Source organism: Strigops habroptila, chromosome 1 (assembly GCF_004027225.2).
Source record: "Strigops habroptila isolate Jane chromosome 1, bStrHab1.2.pri, whole genome shotgun sequence".
NCBI lineage: Eukaryota > Metazoa > Chordata > Aves > Psittaciformes > Psittacidae > Strigops > Strigops habroptila.
The window spans coordinates 83,920,559-83,941,299 of NC_044277.2; the positions used below are offsets into that span (position 1 = coordinate 83,920,559).

At 44.6% G+C, this 20,741-nt stretch overlaps 1 protein-coding gene across 1 annotated transcript in view; it reads left to right on the plus strand.

The window, feature by feature from the left end:
* The first annotated feature begins 202 nt into the window (after positions 1-202).
* Positions 203-20,741, plus strand: part of PHLPP1 (PH domain and leucine rich repeat protein phosphatase 1) — a 141,901-nt gene continuing 121,362 nt past the window's right edge. Inside the window, exon 1 of the mRNA XM_030511187.1 lies at positions 203-1,935. Within this exon, the coding sequence (XP_030367047.1) occupies positions 546-1,935 (1,390 nt within the window). The 5' untranslated portion in view covers positions 203-545. The remainder of the gene's footprint in view (positions 1,936-20,741) is intronic.

Here is a 20,741-nt window from a genome sequence, read left to right on the forward strand (position 1 = left end):
CTACGACGCCACAGCCGCCCGGCGCAACGGGAGCCGGCGCTGCCGGGAGCTGTAGTCGGGCAGCGGCGGGAAGGACAGGCGGCCGCCTCAGGACTACAGTTCCCAGCAGCCCCCGCGCGGCCCCGCCATTCCCCCCTCCCTCCCCTTTCCCAGCCCCAGGCGCGGTCACGTTGTGTTTATGGGCGAGGCCCCTCCCCGCCGCGCGAGCGGTGTCGTCACCATCGCGAGCCTCCCTCGCGCTCCCGGCGGCCCCAGTCCGCGGCGGGGCGGGGGCTCGTTAATATTCATGAGGCGCGGGGTGCGGGCGGGCGCGGCGGCGGGAGCGCTCACTCACTCGCTCCCTGCCTCCCTAATGGCGCTCGCCGCGGCCGGGGAGCGGGGCTGAGCCGGCACCGGCGGAATGCTCCCCGCCGCGACCTGACCGACCCCCGCCACGGGACGGGACGCGGCGCCGCGCTCCGCTCACCCCTCCTCTTGACGCCGGGCCGCCGAGCGGCGCTCCCAGCAGGGCGGCGGCGGCGGCGGCATCCCCGGCCCCGCGGGCCATGGAGCCCGCGCAGCAGCAAGCGAGAGAAGCCCCGGCGGCGGGCAGCGAGCGGGGAGAGCCGGAGAGCGGCTCCCCGGGCAGGAGGAGCCAGGCGGAGACCGGCGCGGAACCGTCGGGCGGCGGGCAGCTGGACGGCAAAGGGGCTGGCGGCCCGCGGCGAAGGCGAGGGGTGGCCGGAGGCTTCGCCCCCCCTGCGGCGCTGACGGCCGGCGGGACTCCAGCGGCCCCCGGCGGGGCCGGCAACGCCAACTCGCTGCTGCTGCGGCGCGGGAGGCTGAAGAGGCACCTCTCCGCCGCCGCCTCGCCCGCCGCCGCCCCCGCCGCCTCGCCCGCCGCCGCCCCCGCCGCCTCGCTGGGCACCCGCAGCTTGGACAGGAAGGCGCTGCTGCTGAAGCCGCCCCGGCAGCTGCAGCCCCTGCAGCCCCCGGAGCGGGACTGGGTGCGGCGGGACCTGCAGCGGGGCTGCGTCCACGTCTACGAGCGCCACATGAACTGCTACCTGCGCCCAGTGCTCTGCACCCTGGAGACCACGGCGGCGGAGGTGGCCGCCCGCCTGCAGCAGCTCGGCCACCGGGGCGGCAGCAGCGTGGTGCGGGTGCTGGGCAAGGCGGGCGCGCCGCCGCCGCAGCAGCAGCAGCCCCCGCCCGAACCGGCGGCGGCCCCCACCGAGGCGCCGCCCGACCCTGCCGCCGAGGGGCAGCGGCCGCAGCCGGAGGAGAGGCCGAGGAGCCGGCGGGGGACGCGGAGCGGGTTGGCCGGAGGAGACCGCGGGGAGGCGGCGGCGCGGCCCGGCCGCCTGCCGCTGGGCGGCAGCGCCGAGGAGGGCGACTCGGCCGGCGGCCGACCGAGCCCGGCGCCGTCCGACTTAAGCCCGGCGGCGCCGCCGGCCGAGCTATACCTGGCGGGGCCGCCGCTCTCCTGCCCGTCCCTCCTGGGGGAGCTGGGGCCGGCCGGCTCCGACAGCGAGAGCTTCAGCCCCAGCGCCGAGAGCGTCTCCGACCGGCTGGATCCCTACAGCAGCGGCGGCGGCGGCGGCTCGTCCTCCTCGGAGGAGCTGGAGGTGGAGCCGGTGCCCCCCGACGGGGCGGAAGCAGGTGCGGGGCCGGGCCGGGGCCCCCCAAGCCCGGGGGAGCTGTCCCCGGGGCGCGCAGCGGGAGCGCCGGCGGGCGCGGCCGGCGGGCGGGAGCTGCCGGCGGCGCCCGCTCCGCCGGGGCCGCCCGCCCTGTACGTGCAGCTCCACGGGGAGACCAGCCGGCGGCTGGAGGCCCACGAAAAGCCGCTGCAGATCCAGAACGACTACCTCTCCCAGCTGGGCTTCCGGGACCTGTGGCGGGTGCAGGAGGAGGGCATGGACTCGGAGACGAGCTGCCTCATCCGCTTCTACGCCGGTGAGTGGGGCGGGAGCGGCGGGCGCGTACCCTTCCCCCGCTTCCCGGCCGTGGGTCAGGCGGGCGCCGCGGTGAGGGGCGGCCGGGCGGGCGCTGCCCCTCCGGCGGGGCCGCGGCTGGCCCCGGGGCCGTCTCCTCTCCCGGGGCAGGTGGCCCGCGGGTGTCGCCGCGCCGGGGAGGGGCCGTGCGGGGAGGTCCCGGCGGCGGCGGGCAGGGCTGCCCCGAGCCGGCTGCCGGGGATGCCGCGGGGTTATGGGCGCTAGGGAGCTCCGGGCTGCCCCACAGCTGACCCCGCACCCAGGCAGTCTGCCGTCCCTTCAAGGCGTGAGGTTATGGAGGTCGCTTGTCTGTTGTTTTCCGTTCCCAGCAGTGGCACTGGGCGTTCGAGGTTAAATCAGCTTTAATCTGCTGCTCTCCCCAGTGACGAGCAGTGCACCGATGCCGCTGCCCGGGGTGGAAGGCCGAAGGGTGTCTCAAGTGCTCGCAGGATGCTGGCAGCTTGCTCTCGGTTTGGTTGAGCCTTATGCTCTGAAACCGCCTGATAACGGAGCCCGGGGCAGGGCGGGCTCGTTCGGAGCGGGAAAGCTCTCTGTAGTTTGGTTCCTGAAATAGGTTGTCACCGTGCAGGGCACGCAGAACGGTGCGTTCCTGCCATCAAAATCCTCTACTTAACTTTCCCTTTTGTTAGCACTTGCCATCAATTTTCCCATTTGTTTGAGTAGTGGGACTTCACCAAGAGACTGAGGCGGTAAGTGAGGAAAGTGCACAAGTACAGGACATGACCTTTGGAAACAGGGTAATGGGAACCTTTGTAATGAAAAGGCATACATATACTTTTTAATGCAGCTTAGCTGTTACAACTTACAGTACAGAATGTGGGGAGTATTGGGTGGAAAAGTTAGCTCCCACGTTGTAATTATGCAACCTTCTGCAGTTTTAGAGGGGTTTAAAAATACCTTGTTTGTCAGTTGAGTTGGTTTGTATAAAATACTTAGTGTAATCTTGGAACTCCTTGGGTTTTAACTGTCCTGTCCATCTCTCCAAGAAGGAGAAATTGTTTAATGTCCAAGTAAGCATTCAAATACCTATAAAGTTTTCTTGTGAAATAGGTAAATGTGGTATCCAAAGATAAGGTCATGCTATCCATCCCCCTGCTGGGTTGGCTGAGCAGAGTGGTCCTTCACTGAACTGTGAGAATTCAGAGCTTCAATTCTGAAAGATATGGAGATCCTTCTCTCGAGTGAATTCCGCTGAATGTCAAAGAGAGGCGGTAATGGTGGGTGGGAGGGAGAGCAGTACACTGGATAAGTGCCCTTCTGTTTTCAGAAGGGAATGTGGGAGTGGTGGTGAGTGGTCAGTTCAGCTTTTCTTCAGATTTCTTGGTTGGCTGTATAATGACCCTAGCATAATGAGTGCAGAAGTAGTATTTGTTCAAGGGATTGACAGAAGTAGGTTAGATATGTCACAGTTAGAAAGAAGCTCAAATATTATGTTTTGTTCAGATGATGATGGTTGTCTGCGTGTTTCTCTGCCGTGCTGTTGAGGGTGGAAGTCAGCAGGTGATGATGGAAGGGATGTTGCTGCCCTTATTTCCAGTCCCACCATTAACTGGGGTTGCGCAGACATGTTTTAAGATGGGACAGCTGTGCCTGCTTTCCTAACAGGATATGTTCTAAGGAAAACACAATCAGAACATGGCCAAGTCTTACAGTTAAGCCTGTTTGCATGTAGTTTTTATGCATTAGGTGGTTAATGCTGTATGTTAAACACGTACTTTCCAACTGTATTTCAGTGTCTCAACTTGATTGCCAATGTAGCTCATACATTTTGGACTTCCTTGTAGGAAACTGCTAAATAGAAAGGTATTTCTATAAGCACACATAAGATTAAATTAATGCAAATTTCTTACGCAAGTTCATATGCTAAGAAGTACGCCTCTGTACTTCAAAAGTGCAGTGTTTTTTTGAAATCCTTATCTCTTCGAGGGGATCTGTGATCAACATCTGAAACACCTGTGATCAGGTGCTTGTAGCAGAATGGTTGCAGCATCTGATGTACCAGACCAGCCAAAAACAGCGAAGAAAATATTACTGACATGTAATCATACTGATTTTATGTAACTGTCTTGGCAAGTTGTCTCTGCTTCCTTATTTTATACACACCTCCCCACACTCCCCACCCCACCCCTGAAGATGAAAGGGAGGGAAGGAGACACTTAAAAAGAATACACATCAAATTAAACTGGAAAGGGGTGCGGTTTTTGGCCCCAAAGTTAGGGTGTTTTGCTTTGCAGAAGTATCTTTTTTATAAACAATACTCCAGGATCATACCCTAAGGAAAGCATTAAAACAGTGATTTCCTGTTTGCCTGGGACTTCATTGGTTTAAACAGGCTGGCTTGTCCCAATGGATAGAGAACAACTAGCATCTCTATCCCTGTAATTTCCTGCAAGCTGTCTCAGTAGGATTTGGCGATCCTGGTCTTGTACTGATGTAAAGTGGCATAAACCTAGGCTGGATTTGTTGCATTGCTTCTGAAAAGAATTCTTTCACCTAATCCCCTTGGAGTGGGGAGAGAAGAAGAGAGCACAGCGGTGACTTTTGGGCTTTTTTGTTTCTGGGGAGAGACAGTTTTAAGACTGGAATATTACTATATGGAAACTTAACATTCCAAATTCCAAATAGATAGATGATACAGCCAATGATTTTAGTGATTACTGTAGGCTGGTAATTTCTGTAGTTATGGGATTTGGAAGATACAGATGGAAAAAAAATTGCTAGGAGGACTGCAGAGAATCAGGACTTTTTTTGCTGTGGCAACACAGCTTTCTTAGTAAGTAGCAGTCTACAAACATTCTATCTCTACTTCTAATGCAAAATTCCAAATACAAAAAGCTCCCCAAACCAAAATCTGAAACTAGGAAGGTAAAACTGCTTCCAGTACGTTGCCTTGGTTTGTTTCAGAATGTGGTTTAGTGCATCTTTATTTCAGTATCTCCTCTGCTTTTCTTACCTGGAGTGTGAATATGGTTGATTTATCAATCTCTTGACTCTGAGTATTAAATGGATAATGCCGTTGCTAAAACAAAATCCCTTACAGCTTTAAGGGTCTGATCCTACTCCCTGTAATATCAATTTAAGCAGAACTGGGCATTAGTGACTGGTCATGCATGTCAACTTTTCTCTCTGTTGAAATCTATCTCAACAAAAGATACTGACCTCAAAGTTTGAAATACTTAATCTCTTTTTAAAAGGGTATGGTTAAATAGCTTTCTGCTGAGATATTACGTTACCGAGTTATGGAACTCTATAGGAATCCATAGTGCAATTACAGTCATGATACTGTCACTGGGAGACCGATTAGGTCAGACTTACTAAACTATTCCTAAAACAATAAGAGTGGCTGTGATCCAGAAGGCTTCTCGCAAACAAGTTATAGTATTCCTTATTGCACTGTAAAAACAATGTTTTGTAAAACACAAGTTGTCCCAGTGGCCTTAAGTTCTCTAGAATTTGCATGTAGAAGGAAAAACAGACTAATACACCAATCTTGTAATTTAAAAACTGTAAACCTCCATATTTGTTTGGAGACTTTAGATCAAAAATAGGAAGGGAAGAATACATGCAGTGCTGAGTTCTGGAGCATCTGCATGACAGCAAGCATGAGTAACATGATCTTGGTCTTGAAGACTGTTTCAGTACAATGGATGTTTGAGGCTGTTTTGTCTTACTACTGAAAGGTGATGTTGTTTGTGATTCTGGCACTTAGCCACCATTAAATTCTCTGCTCCTCGATGTGATACAGGACTTCTGCACCTGACGATGTCGTCAAATATATCTCTTTTCGGTAGATGATTGCCTATATGCAGAATATTAAGAAATGCCAGGTGTAGTTAGGGGCGTTAATTTTGCAACTGGCTGTCAGGTTTTGTTTGGGAAGATATTCTCTTTGATCATGGGAGCTTTTTGAAAGCTGTGAGGAGAGGCACATCCATTGTTTCTTATTTCATTGTGGGAGATTTCAGTCTCTCCAGTATGAAGGTAAGGGTAGGAAGATCCAGTATCAGGATCAGTTTCAGTGATCTAAGCAATTGTTTGGTTATTTTGGGGTGTTTTAAAAAAAGTACACCTGGAGGTTGGGGTCCTGCTAAGACTTCCAGCTTTATGGATGGAAACATGGTTTTAGATGCTTACTTTACATGAAAACACTGTAGGCCTGGCAATGCTGGGCTTTGTGGAATGTGACATGTATTGAATTGCTAGCTGTTTGTTGTGCTGCTTGGTGAATAACTCCGTTCAGCTATTTAATGCATTGGTAAATTCAATTTAAGATGACTAAGTGCCACTTAAGGGGGGGAAACGTGCCAAGGACAGACCTGCTTCTTAACGGAGGGTAGGAGAACAGCTGTGCTGTAAAGAGCTGCCTTTGGAGCACTGACTTAGTTCTGAAATCCAGTATCTTATTTGACATGAAAGAAATTAATTCCCATTAATGTGAATGGGTGTTTTTCTACAGATGCAGTTGGACAGGAGAGGTCTCTGTGAACTTGTCTGAAACCAAAAGGAAAAACATCTTCCTACGGCTGCCATGGTCTTAATTTGTTTTATTTTTTTATATTCCTAATGTGACTTGGATGTACATTCTTTTACCTTGTGATCCTTTATGTGTTGGCATCTCCTGCAGAGAGAAGTAATACCCAAATCTTGCCACTTTGGGAAACTATCTCATTTCAATTACATGCCGTATTTAAATCCAAGCTTGGTCCTTGGTAGGACCAAAGTAGTGAACGTGTAGTCCTGTTCTGCAGGATAGTTAAAAATGGCTGCAGTGCTCCACCTGTTCGTGTGCATAGCCCTCTGCTTATCTCCTTGCCGTTGGAATGGGGTCTCTCTAAGGTAGGCAGCTTTCGGGGGCTCTGAGGGCGCAGCGGCCTCTCCTCCTGGGCGGGAGGAGCCGTGCAGATAGTGCTGGAATGCTGGTGAAACCGCAGCTGAGCTTTGGTATGTGGCAGCTGTGAAGTGCAGCGGTTTCTGCAACTTTGAAATTCTGCTGTGCTTCTGGCTAGCATCCATAACTTAAGTACGTGTGAAGTACCAACATGGGAGACTTCAGTGTGATGTACATAAGAGTTACTATATATACTAAATATGTAGTACCTAAATTGGTACAGCCAGGAGCTGAATTTCCTCACTGCTGGAATGCAGCAATCTCTTTTCTTCTCTCTTGATATATTTTGATACTGTCCCTCTTTCCATATCTTACCATCTATTTTCTTAAATAGTGGTGTTCTTTTTTCTTTTGGACTGTGTGTAAACATCCTGTTGATGACAGAAACTGCTGGTATACCTAAAAGCCTTTGTGCAATTAAAACATCCATCTGTTCTGTCAGGACACTGACAGACTGCTACACATCTAAAGCACTACATGCTTCTTGGGAAGATACTACTTAATAGCACATACAAAAAAGAGAAACATTCGTTCGAAACAGTGTTAGCAACCGGTATGTACTTCTTAACTACCAAAAACTGCTTTGTAGTTTTATAAAACTATATAAAGAGGGATTTCTTTATCTAAATGATCCTCTGGAAGCAAAGCAAGTAAAAAAACACTGCGTCTGAGGTCAGTTTGAAAAGTATATGCATACAGAATTCCATAGAATAGAAGCTTAGAGATAGAAATCCCAGAGTGCTGCTTGTTACACTCAGCTTTTTAATTTGGAAGGAGCCTGTACCTTGCATGTTTACAGCTCTACATCCCTCTGTGTTTAAGGGGTGGTCATTTTGAATTAGCTGTTTAACCTATTAATACCTTGGTTTAGGGGAAAAAGAAAGAAAACCCAAAGTCTGACTTTCTGTTTGCCTTGGGCAGTAGAAGCAAAGACACTTTGATTTAGTCTTCAGTGTTTCATTATTTCACTGCCTGTGGAATGGGGCACACTGGCATTTTAGATGAGATAAATCTGTTTTCAGCTTCCCTTGGCTCAGTGTTATTGCTCTATTTTAGAAGTTCTGCTCAAATGAGGATTTGCACTCTGGGAAGCTCTATGTCTGAAATAGCCCTTTAATGCTGTAATAACTGTATGCTTTGACCCAGAGAACTGAATGTTGCATTTACCTTCCAAACACTGGATTTCAAGAGTCTGATGTTTGGAGTCAGTTGCAGTTTGTGTGGGGAAATTAACTCAAGTAAAACGGACAGGTGGGGTGTGCTAAAGTCTCTTGTTTTGTTTCTTGGCCATGCAATTCCAGCTTATTTTTTCCTTCTCAAAGATGTTTAAGATAGATGCGTCCAACCTTTGTAAGCAACTAAAGAGTTTTAAACTCACTGAAAAATGGATGAGTCTTAATTTTTTTCTAGATTTGGCTCTAAGGCAGGAATTCTGAAACACTAACCTCTACACAAGATATTAAGAAACTTCACAGGAAGACAATGTCCTCATTTTAAAAATAATCAATAGTGTCTTGCTCATGATAATCATCTGTGAGATTGGAAACCTGAGTTAAAATTCCAGCTGCGTGGTAATGAGAGAGTCGAGTATAGGTTTGAGGTAGTTAAGCTCTACAAATTGTATGTCAGAAAGTTCCTGTGAAAATTCTAGACTTTCAGCTTCATCTTTCGCTCAAAAGTACCTGGTTTTGTTCTTTGCGTAACTTTTGTCCTTCAGAGAGCTTTTCTGGACAGTTGAGTTAGCTGCAGCATTACTGTTTGGGGAGGATGATTTTTACATTTTTCACTGTAAAATAACTCATATTAGCTATAAAATAATTTTTTTCCAATTAGGCTGGCATTTGTCCAGCATGCATCTTAGTGTAGATATCACTTTCCAAAAATAACTAATAGCAAATTCTAATTTAAACATTTTCCTACTGATTGCTGTTAAATACTGAAGTCATCTTCAGTATTGGAGAATTTTAAGCTTAAGTCTTTTTATTTCTGATATATTTTAATTGAATCTTAATTTACTTTTCATCATATGTGTCTTATATGATAAAATGTTACATGCAAAGGATAGACATCACTTGGAATGTTGGAATGGAGCAGCTGTCGTAACAGCATGGAGGGACGTATGTGGGTTGTAAATGAATAGCAATACTGCATCCTGCTGAAATTCTATCCAGGATTTCAGGTAGGCAGAGTTAACAGTAAAACCAGTTTTCTGTGGTGTCTGTGCTGGCACACCTGCTTTGGTGTTCGTGTTTTCAAAAAGAAGCACTGGCAGTAATTGCTGTTTGGAGTCCTGTCTCTCAGTTACAATGGCTGTGGTCACCCCCTCCATGCCCGCTGCCACTGTCACATAAAATCATTTAGTTATGTAAGTTGATAGTCCAAATTCTTTATGCCAGTTGCCACAATTGGGATTCCTCTTGCTGCCCTGTTTAGCTAACAAGCTAGTCCTGACCCTTTGGGTCTGATGGCCGAGACTTTTTGCTCCTATGATTGTGGTTATAATATGTGGAAGAATGGGAATGTTGCAGAATCTCTGGTGGTTTTTTTTGTGCACCTCCGCCTTACCCCCTCAGTTATTTAGAAGGCAAAAATTGTTCTTTGAAGAACATTGCATTTAAAAATGACAACTGTTAAATCGGGAAGAAAGACCTCCTGGAGTGAAGAGTCATTTAATTTCACAACATGGCATTCTATTCTTTGAAGCTTTTTCTGTTGATGGGGAAGTAAAATTTCTTCCAGCTGGCTTTGACTTATTTGGAGGGATGCTGAAAATACTCATTGCCCAACTAACTGTGTGTTCCTCGATTTGACAGCTAAGAATAACTATTTTAATCTTGATGTAAAATACTGAGTTTCAGGGTATTTTTGTCTCAAATTTTACCTAGCTTAGTTCTCGCTGTAGAAAGAAAATGGATTTGTGTAAGTGGGGAAGATTTTTAAAGTTTAACTCAACATTTCTCATGGGCCAGAGGTAAATTTGGCTCTCTGCAGGGTATTAATTGTTTCCTGGTCTTGCCCAATGACAACAGGGATCTTCGAACCAACTTCACTAGGCTCTGAATTGTAGTCATAATTCTCCAAACCCCATAATAGTCACTTGAGCCGGTTCCTCTCATCTGCAGGCACTCCAAGTGCCGTGCCAGCTTATTTAAATAAAGACAAAACCGTGGGCCATGGTCCCAGGGGTAACGAGGAGCCGGAATGCCTTTGAAGTTCAGGACCCTAGGCTGTAGGTGCGATTTACATAAACCTCATTATGTAATCTGAAAGCAGGTTCTCTTCCTGTTTGTTCGATTTGTGAAGCTTTGTGTCCAAAGAGAAAGAGATAGCAAGACCTGTAATTAAGATAAGTAGCAGGCCACTCCTTTTCTGAATACGTGCTCTGGCAAGGAGAGAATTTCAGATGCAGCATTGAGGGTAGAACAAAACCTGTGATTCAGGCACCTTCAGTTGATGAGAATAATACCAACTCCTTTCCTTTGAAAAAGCTGCATGCTTCTTTAAACAATAACTGTGCCTGGTTCAATCTATTATTTGCTTTAAGAAAAAGGTACAGAAAAGCTTGAAGTTCTTACAGGCAACAATTTTGCTTTCATGTAGGCCATAGATGGTCTTTAAGCAGCTCTCATCAGTTTTAAAGCTATCGTGAAACTAGTAAGTTCCCAGGTGGACAGTGAGTTTTCTGACCAGAATTGCATATAGTGGTATTTTGTTGTTCTGGGCCAGACACTTGCTTTTTCTTCCTGTCTCATCCTCCCTAACTTACTTTGTTTTTTTTTTTTTTCTTAAAGCAGATAAGAAGGAGCAGCACTGGGTTTGTGATAAGAGTCCTGCAAGCGGCAAAGCTAACTATATCTGCAGTCTGCTTGCTCAGAGGAGGATTGGTCAGATCTACCAGTGATTTATTATTGTCAGTTATTTTATGATTATTGACTCAAATTGTAAGTGATGGAGGAATGTATTTTTCCTTTTACTGTATGTTACTTAGTGGGAAACCTCTAGGGGCTAACAGTCTCTGTTAGCAGTCATTTTATTTATGAAACTTAATTATATCTGAGACAACCTAATACTGTATGTCATTACTGGCTTTATGCATCTACATATATTTGCTTTCATGCTATAAATCTTGCCTGTTGGAATAAAAAAATCAATGACAAACTGTAATGAATGAAGTGGTGGAACACCTGGAAGAAGGCTAGCATGTGTAATCTTCTGAAGTTAACAGGTTTGGAGCTCTTGGTTTCTTCTGGTACCAGTATTATATGGCTACAACACAAAGGCAAGGTATTTTGCAGGTTGCAAACAGGATGTTTCTCAAATGTGTAGGAGACACAATTTCAGAAACATTTCAGAAAGACCGACGGGAGCTTATTGAAAGCTGTGTAATATGTAATTATACAAAAGGTGGGGTGTTTTTTTCCCTTTTCAGTCTTTGAGTTGAGGATTTTTTAATGTGCTTAGCAAAAGTGTGGAGCTCCTAATGTGGTTGTGTGGATTAAAATTTCAGTGGTTAAAGGTAGACCTGAGTTTGTCCTTTCAGAGCAAGCAGAGAACTTTTTTGTCTTGGGTATCCTAGCTAAGAAAGGACTGACTGAAAATAGGATTCTGAACTTTGAAGTATCCATCCAAGCTCTGAGTTGTCTGATATTTTTTTTTTCTCTTTTTTGACATGAAAATCGTGTCCCTTGTCTGTATCAACTGAAATAGGATCTGTTGTCTTTATATTCCCTGTGAATAAACTGAAGATTAATGTGATAAATTTCAGACTGTTATATACAGAAAGTGTTTCTATTTCTTAACTTTCAGAACAATGGTATCATCTGTATAAGTATATGCATTCCCCTTAGATTAGACTATATCACTGAGAACTGCTTGTTGTGTCTCTTTAATCTTCTTAATCAAATCACAACTTTAATTCCTGCTAATAAGAGAAGAGTACATTATTTTGCTTTACAGATTCCATCTTGGAAGTGTCCCTTTTAAGAAAAATGTTTTGGAAAGTTTCTTTTCTGAATCCGTGTGATAAAAGATCCTAGTTTATTTTGTAACTTCCAGCTTTTTCCTTCATAATTGAAACCTAGAACAAAAATACATTGATCAGTATCACTAGATATCATAGTACAAAGATTAAGATGCTTTGTAGCCTGCAGTTGGCTAAGGCATATTCCTTCTGTCAGTGTCAGAATGTTTCTCTGGAGCAAATGGTCTTCTGGAGCCTGGGCTGTATGTTATATTTAATTTGCAACCCTGGGTTTGGTGTGATCATTTTTATAGCGCTCCACTGGAGGGTGAGCAGTTTCAGCACCCCATGCTGCTTCAGTTTTGCATTAACAGGAGGTGTATTTTGAGTTCCTGGCAAATAACTGGTATTACTTATGTACTCTGTGGAAAAGGGAGAATGCAGATTTGTCACCTTAGTTGTGAACAGGCACTGTCTTGAGACTGTCAGCAGATTGCAAAGCATAGGTCAACTGTAGGTTCTTTTAGCCTAGAATATGCAGCTGAACTCACTTCTTCCCTCCGCTTTTTGGCATTTTTGGTTGCGTTTTCCACTCACCCATTTTGTACAGTTTTAGTTGTCTTTTCGAAGATTTTAGAGGTTTTCTCAAAAATCCCCATTTATCAGTAAAAGTCTTGGTGGTGGTGCGTGTGTCTTCCCCCCTGTCCATATCTAAAGAGCTATGTATGAAACAGTACCACTGCATTACTTGTGGAGAAGAGCATTCGTTCTAACATGGCTAACACAGGGCTGCAAAAACAGATAAACAAAATGCTCTCCAGAAAGTCACAGCACATAGCTACAACAAATGGCTGTGTCTGTATTAACAATGTAGGATCAGGCAATGATATAGTCGAAAGAGATAGAAAGAGCAGACCCTTGAAGAGGTTTAAGGTGTATTGTACCTTTATGTTACAGAAACAAGCATCTGAAAAGTTTTTTGTTTGTTTGTTTGTGTTCTATTAAAAAGTCCTGTCTCACATGTATGTTCTTCACCCAGCAGTGCATCTTTTGCAAATAGAGGACTTTATGCAGGCCACAACCTTTGCTTCTTAATGTTCTCGGAGTGCTTGTCTATAATTTGTAAACTGGTTATGAAAGAAATAGACTAATCTTGCATAGGCTGACAGTAGAAGAGCCTTTGAACCTAAAATTGAGTGTACTGAATCTTCACATCAGACTAAGCTGTGAACACTGGTATTAGATGTGGCACATCTGTAAAGCTTATGCTCTTTAGGAATATGCGCAACAAACGTGGAGGAGATTCAGCATTTGTCGCTGCTGTCTTGCTTCTTGTCATCAGCTGAGCTAGGCATAGAGTCATAGAATAGGTAGGGTTGGAAGGGACCTTAAGATCTAGTTCCAACCCCACCTGCCATGGGCAGGAACACCTCACACTAGACCATGTCACCCAAAACTCTGTCCAACTGATCAAGTTTAAAAAAAAAAAACCAAGAGGCAGTTAGCAGTCATTGTCCTTTCTGAAGAATTGTGAAGGATGGCACTGCTAAGGAAATGGGTACAGGGCAAGTCTAGCCTCCTCCTGTAGCCCTGAAAAAGGGTGGATTCCTTGTAGGCAGGTTCTGGGAACTCAATGTGCAGACATCTGTCCAGGTGAGGACTGCATACGTGTACTTGTCACTGGTAAAAGCAAGAACAGCTGTAATTTTGATAGAGGTGCACTCTTCTTGTGCCTATACATTGTCTTCATTCTGTGAGGTTCTTAACCATATTGCATTTTAAGAATCAGTGAATTGCCTTTTGAGACGTGGTATTGTTACTTTAAGTTTGTTTGGATGCTGTGCATACTGGCAAGCCTGAATCAGGGATGTTAATTGACACTCTTTGAAAGGTCCTTTGGCCATTGTGCGTTGGCTCTGTATGGGTTTTTTGGTTGCACTGGCTTTTTTCACAGTCAGGTTTCACTTTTGCTTAGGTCCTTATTGTTCACATCCACTAATTTTTCTGAATGTCTGGGGCATGTACTCAGCTGAAAATCCTTTCAGCCTTTCTCTGTAGATGTGGCTGTACTGCTTTGCAGCAAGACGTGTAGTGGTTCGAAGACAGAGACTAATGTCTAACCTTCGTACCTAATGTAGATGCTGTCCATACCAAAAGAAATGCTGTGGCATAAAGTTAATACCCACTAACCTGTTCATAGCAGAAATTTCTGAATATAGCAGTATCTTCATCCACAAGTGACAGGGAGATAGCGCAGTATCCTTATTTCCCTAATGAAAGATTAGGCAAACCTTGCCTTATCATTTATACATAAACATCCCATTTTGTCTTTTCACATTCTCTTGAGCATTTGCCTGTCTGCACTGGAGTTAATGTTGTTCTTTTGGCAACTCATGCTTAGGAGAATATACCCCCATGGGACTGCCTGCAGGCAGGCATGCCTGGCTGCTTTGCTTTGATTGTGAATATTTGTTTGCTTCTCTTAGTTAGTGAAAAGCATGGTAGTGGCTAGTTATAGGTATCATTAAGCCACTAAGCTGAGGATTTCACTGTGAGTTGAACTAATGGAGGGCTGTCACCTTTCTGACAAGGCACAAGGATGAGGTGCTGGTATCGATAGAGGTGTCACAGGTAAGGCTGAGTTCCTGAATCGTAGATGGGGCTAGCTGAACTGTAAAAATGAGTACACTGTGCTGTGGGTCCCTTTGATATTTCCCTTTATGTGCTATTCTCACCCTGTCCATTTTCTTACATGTTTGTGAGGCTGTTGAGAGGTTTGATGAGCAGCATAATCCTCAATAAGAGGAAGCTGCTTCAGTTTTGTTTACTGATGACCTGTTAAGGCAAATTGCTGAGTGCATTCATTCCTTGCTAGTTATAAAGGGAGGGAAGGTAGCACATGACTGGAAAAAAAGTAGATGTTTTGTCATCTCACTTGGCTGGTGGTGATTACTCTTATTAATGTGTGTGCTTTAATTTTTCCTGAAGGCAGTTGGGTTGAAAAGGGAATTTGAATGCTGCTGTGTGAGTGCATCTTATCAGGGTTGATGGTACAGAGGTAAATACAGTTGTAGCTTTCTTGCAAGTGTCACGAGTTTCCTGATGAATGAAGAGCAAAGGTAAGAAGAAAAAAGATGTGGTAAAGCAGCATAGTTTGCCTCAAGCTGGTGAGGACTCCTGCTTCCAGGTAGAGCAGAGCTGTGCGGCAGTTGCTGTCAGGAGCATGGTGGTGACATCACCCCGGGGAGAGAGGGAAGGAAGGCTGGGCAGAGTCACTGGGGCTGCTTGTTCTGCACAGGCACTCGGGAAAGGGTTTCTTTCGTATGCTGTCTAATAGATTCAGCCTTTTATTTTATAATATAATTAAATAACCAAGCCTTTGTGAGGCTCCTGAATTCCTTTAATTTAGCGGCAGCACAGAAGCTGAATTCAGAGCATTCATGGGCCTGTACTATCTCCCTGACTACTTGCCAGGTCTATTCATGCTGTTCTGAGTGCAGGAAGTTCTCACATTCATTCAGGGTTGGGGGGGTTGGGGTGGGTGGAAGGCGTTGTGTGGTTGGCTTCTGGTTTTGTTTTTTTTAAAGCAAGGGAAATGGTTATAAGGAAAATTCTTCAGCAATTCCCTGGGACCAATTTACCAACTGTTAATCTGTGAGTAAATAATGGGAACAGTTTATACACTTGGCAGCTCTTGAGAAAGAGCAAAGAATCATGAGAAGTTCACAGTCCACAGCCCAGAGATAGCTGAATACTTTGGTATGTTAGGATTTGTCTGAACAGGGACAGGCCAGTACTCTTTTGTTAGCACATGTAATCTTATATATTCTGAAGTACTGAGTTGGATGAAGAAAACTTTACTCTGGCATGTGGTAGCTGGCTGCTCGTACTTGCTCAGGTTAAATAATTCATTCTCTACTTAACACTCTAGCCAATATGTTCATCTTCTTTTACAGACTGTTGCTAGTGCTCTCTCGAGGGGATGAGGAAGTGTGGTGCTGCCTGGTGAGGGGGAAGCTGGTAACAGTGGCTTTCCTTTGGTTCAGGGGAAGGGTAGAGATAGGACAAGAAGGTGAAACAAAACTGAGAAAGCAAGACTAAATCAAAGTGAGTAGACAGGAAGTACAAAGTGCTTTGCAAACTTAAGCATTCATTTCACTTCCCAGGAACTGTCCCACATCTCTAATCTGTAGTATCTAATCTTTATAACGAGATACCACAGCAGTAGACATAATTGACATGTGGAAAGTGCATAGGAGAAAGGAAAGCGAGTTCTCAGTGTGGGTTTTCTGCTGGTACAGATAATGTGTTGTGGGAAGTGCGCAGCTATCTAGGGTGAGCATAGCAGGTATTTGTCAAGCTGCATTTTCACCAAAGCAAAGAGAATTTGGATCATACAGGCTCTCCTGCAGAGCTGGTGTTCATTTGTAAACTGGGTCTGGATCCTCTGTTGCGAAATGGAAAGAGAGGTGCTTGACAGAACAGTGGGTATACACCATTTGGTAACAATGAGTGAGCAGGAAAGTCCATAGCTGAAAACTTTTTTATATGGGCAGCGTGAGCTATATCTAACGTGTTCCACCTGGAAACTGAATTGGAGGTGGGAAACACAAAGTTCATCTCTCAGATCCATAGGATGCACTGAAGTACAAGTTTTTATGCTGTGGCATAAACTTGCAAGCCGATGTCCACTTAGAAATAATGTTTTAAACGTAATTACCTTAAGGCTAAGTAATCACCTTTATAAGATTCTGCCTTTGTTGGGATCCTGGCATGAATAGGACTTAATGATTCGTCTGCTACGAGACTTAATTTGCTACTGTGATGTTGTCTTACAACTTCCTGTTCTCCTGAAAACTGAAATGGGTTGTTGTGTTATGTTCCTTTCCTTTGTAATTTCTGTAAGGAAAAGCGTTGCTTTTATACTCTGACAGTGAGTATGAAGTAGTTTTCTGAAGGTGCCATAGTTCTTGGAATTCGCGGTCTGTTAAGAACATTTACATATGGATTATGGCACATGTTACCACACGTGCAACTGTGTGAAAGTAATGCCAAATGTCTGGATTGTTCTATCAAAAACATGGAAACAAGGAGTTTAAAATTACTGCTGTTGGATAGCCTCTTCATATTGCTATTTTTTCCCTTTACTTTAGAACTATGAGTTTTGATTTCTGTTTTGTATTACAAGTAATGGTGCTGAATATCTATAGCAGATTTTTCCTTTTTAAAACAGCTTACTATTTGAGGCTATAAAAGTACTGTGACAGCTTTGCTTTTTAGATATTTATATTAAAAACCTTCTGCTTGCATGTACGTGTAATTAAAATTATACGTCGTATATAAGTTTTTAAGCTCTTCAGAGTTTAAGGGGTCATTACTGAAAATTATTTTGTGAACCCAATTTAATAACATGACTAAAAAATGTATGGAAATGCACATTTGCTTCAAGGTTGATTTTCTGGTATTTTTTTAACATCTTGTGAAAGTCTTCAGCAAAATGAAGATAAATAGCATCAGCTATTCCCCATGTGCTTGAGTAGTGGAGGGAGGGCAGTATGTCACTTGAGGGAAGGTTTACAAGTTAAACCTCCTGCTGCCAGACAGCCAAAGAGGTGAGTTGGCATCACTCAGGAGTGAAAGTGAATGATAGGTTGATGTTGGAGCAGAGTAGACAATGGAGAAATAGAGAAAATGGAGAGAAATTTAACTTCTTAAATTAGCTCCTCTCTGTTTTCAGAATAAGAAATCTTAAGGAGAAGGTAACTATCTTTGAAAGTCTTAACTGTATTGTAAGAGGAGAGCTGGGCCACACTGGGAGTGTAATTCTCTTCCCTTTTTTATTATTGTAGCGTTTTATGGTGAGTTAATGACTGCTGTTACAAAATGGGTTGTTTGAACATGCGTAATTATACTGTTGCTCCTCCTAGCTGTGAGTTGTGAGTAGACAAATGCTGAAGAGTCACCCTTTCTCCTGTAATGCCAAGTCTTTTTGTTTAGCTTCTGGCTTATGTAAGCAAGCTGAGCATTTGCCACAGCATGCTGTGGAAGATGCTACCTCCTGTAAGTACCAGTCTCCATAGGGTTGTGGTGTTCCCCCTGCCTTTCCAATCTGGTGTTAGGGACCCATCATACAGGTAAACTAGCAGTCAAAGACATCCTTTGTGGATGAGCTTCACCCATAAAAATGTCTTGGTTTTTAATGAAAGCCATTTCTTACATGTCTTGTTTCCCACCATCACTGGTGTCGGATTTGTTCTGTTGAAACATATGCCTCTGTAAGATTAAACTTGTCAGTGTGTGTGTGTTTAGCAGAATGTTGTAAGATAGTAAGTAATTAATGTTGTAGCCATCATGTGAATGGAAAATATTTCTGCAAACATGTCTATATATCTAGATACTTATGAGGATAAAATTAGGCTTTGGAATTTCCCTCTGCTCCTGTTTAACTTAGTCAGCTGTTAGACACCCTTTTATTATGGTGATAATGGTTATCTGCCATTGTTTTACTTCTAATGTCAACGTTGCACTGTCCTTTGCCAGAGTGTAATGTGCAAACCAGTAGCAGTTGGTGCAAATCAGGATGATCGGGTAGAGGTGAGGTTATGTTCTGTCATCTGGCAAGTTTCTTTCACTTCTTCAGTTTCCTTGCAAGTTTAAAAACTGTTGTGGTTGTTGTGTAGTACCTTTCTTGAAAATGTTTTGATGGTTCTACTTCAAACAGTGGAAGTGGAAAGTACAGTATTACAGGCATATATGCATTCCCTGGTCTTCAGCGTTTGCATTTTATAATGAGTCTGAAACACACTGATTTAGTTGGGACTCTAATTTGTCCTAGGATTCTTATGTCCATACAGGATAAAACTTAACTTACAGCAGTGCTGTGTCTTTTTGCTCTACATGTTTTTTGGGGGGGCGGGGAGGAATCTGTGTAGGCAACTCTAGTGGATGCACCATACTGTCTGCTTTTTAAATTATATTTAACTTTTGCTTAAGCATTTTGAGATGAGAAATTATTTAGCAAAGCTCTAGGCTGGATGGTGAAATTTGTGACACCTGGTCCTTTCACCTCCATGTTGCGGAGAAGTGTGAGCAACAATGTTTTAGCACACACATTTCTTCCATAGTTCTGATCTTAAAACTATGGGGGGAAAATGGTGAACAGCTTTTTTCCCCCTCTTCCTTTTCATTTTTGATATTTCGTCTCTAGCAGTAAGCATTCCTCAATAATAATAAAAAAGAGGTAATGCTATCTTCTTGAGCAGTTGAACAGTAGAAAAAATGAGGTGACAAGGTAGTGTTTTTTTGATGGCATGAGTGTGATGAGAGAATAGCCTCTCTAGGCTATACACGCTGTTCAACTTTGATTGCTGCAAATGCAAGCACCGAAATCCATTATCCCAAGAGTGCTTGAGTGCCAAATTCATTCTGTACTGAAGCTTTTCACCCAACATATCTATGAGGTGTCTGTCTGCATCTAGACACAAGGATTCCTACAAGTCACAGGGATACTGACAGAAAGCTAACTTACTTGCTCACATGAAAAGGAAGAAATGGTGTTGTAAAAGCATGTTCATCCTCAGCTGACTTGCCCTTTGCAAGCAATATTTGCATGGGGGATGTGTGTGTGTTTGTGTCCTTGCATCATGTTCAGTGCAGCCGCCTGTTGCATCATCGCTGCTGCCGCTGCCCCGAGCTCTCTCCTGGCTTCTGGCTGGGGTTTTTTGTAGCGCATTCAGAAACCTGGTGTCTTTCTGTTGGGAGTTCTCCCTTGGAAGTTGGGGGAGCAAACACTTGCGAGGTGGAGATTCCCCCCACTGTGGTATGACTCTTACATGATGGAGAGTCACAAGAGCAGCAGCCTTTTGGTTTCTGCAGTTTGTGCCTGGGCAGTGCTGCAAGCAACAGCATCATCTGTCTGAGTAAACCTTCCCACGAATTGGCTGAGCACTGTGCCGTGCTGGCACACGGTTGTCTGAAGCAGTCAAGCATTCTTCCATTTTAACTGACTGCACTGTCTGTCCAGAGCTGCATTCAGGTTGAGAGCATTAACACAGGTGCTTTATGGGGCCTTGATGTTGGAACTTCTAATAATTTGCATTAGCAAGTTGCTAGGCTAAATCATCTAAAACTTCAGTGGCTGCAAGTCTCGTGTTTTAATGAAACCTCCTGTTAGCTTCTAATCCAGTGCGTGATTAGTTGCAAGAAATCATTGGAGCACTTTTCCAGAATTAATTTGCTGAGGAATCAAGTTGTTGCTTGAACCCCGCTCTTCCTTTCCCTTCACTTCTGCCTGAAAAAAAAATTAGATTTGGAGCTTAAAGATTCTAAATGTAAAATTTAGAAGAAAAAATTGGAGGAGGTGGGATGGGTTTGAAGGGCAGAAATTACATCAGGTCCCTAATAAAAAGGAAAGAAAATAAGTCCTCTTTTAAAATCTTTAAGCTTTATTTCTGCCTAAATTCGTAACAGGCTAGGTAAACATTACTGATCAAGTATGTTATTCTAATTTTTGTACGCGTTAAACCTTAATCAGACTTCAGAGCATTGCTTTCAAGCTCAGAGGCAATTATCTGGATTACTGAGATTAAATATTTGTGATGGTTGGAGTTTTACCGCAGCTTTTGGCGCTGTGTACTTTCTACTGCAGAAGAAAAAAAAATGCAGTCATAGGCAAGGACATTGCCATTGTAGTGGTTTTAGGGGCAGACAAGGTGGGATGCAGAGAGCAAATACAGAATTTGCTGGGGGGAATGGTGGTGCAGGCTGCTCTGCCATCTCCATTGCCCTATTGCCTCTTAAAAATTACTGGTTTTTAATTAAATAGAAGAATAGATAAACCTTTCTAATAATGCAGCATGGTTTATGGCAAGGTTTACAGCAAGGGAAGGGTTCTTGATGA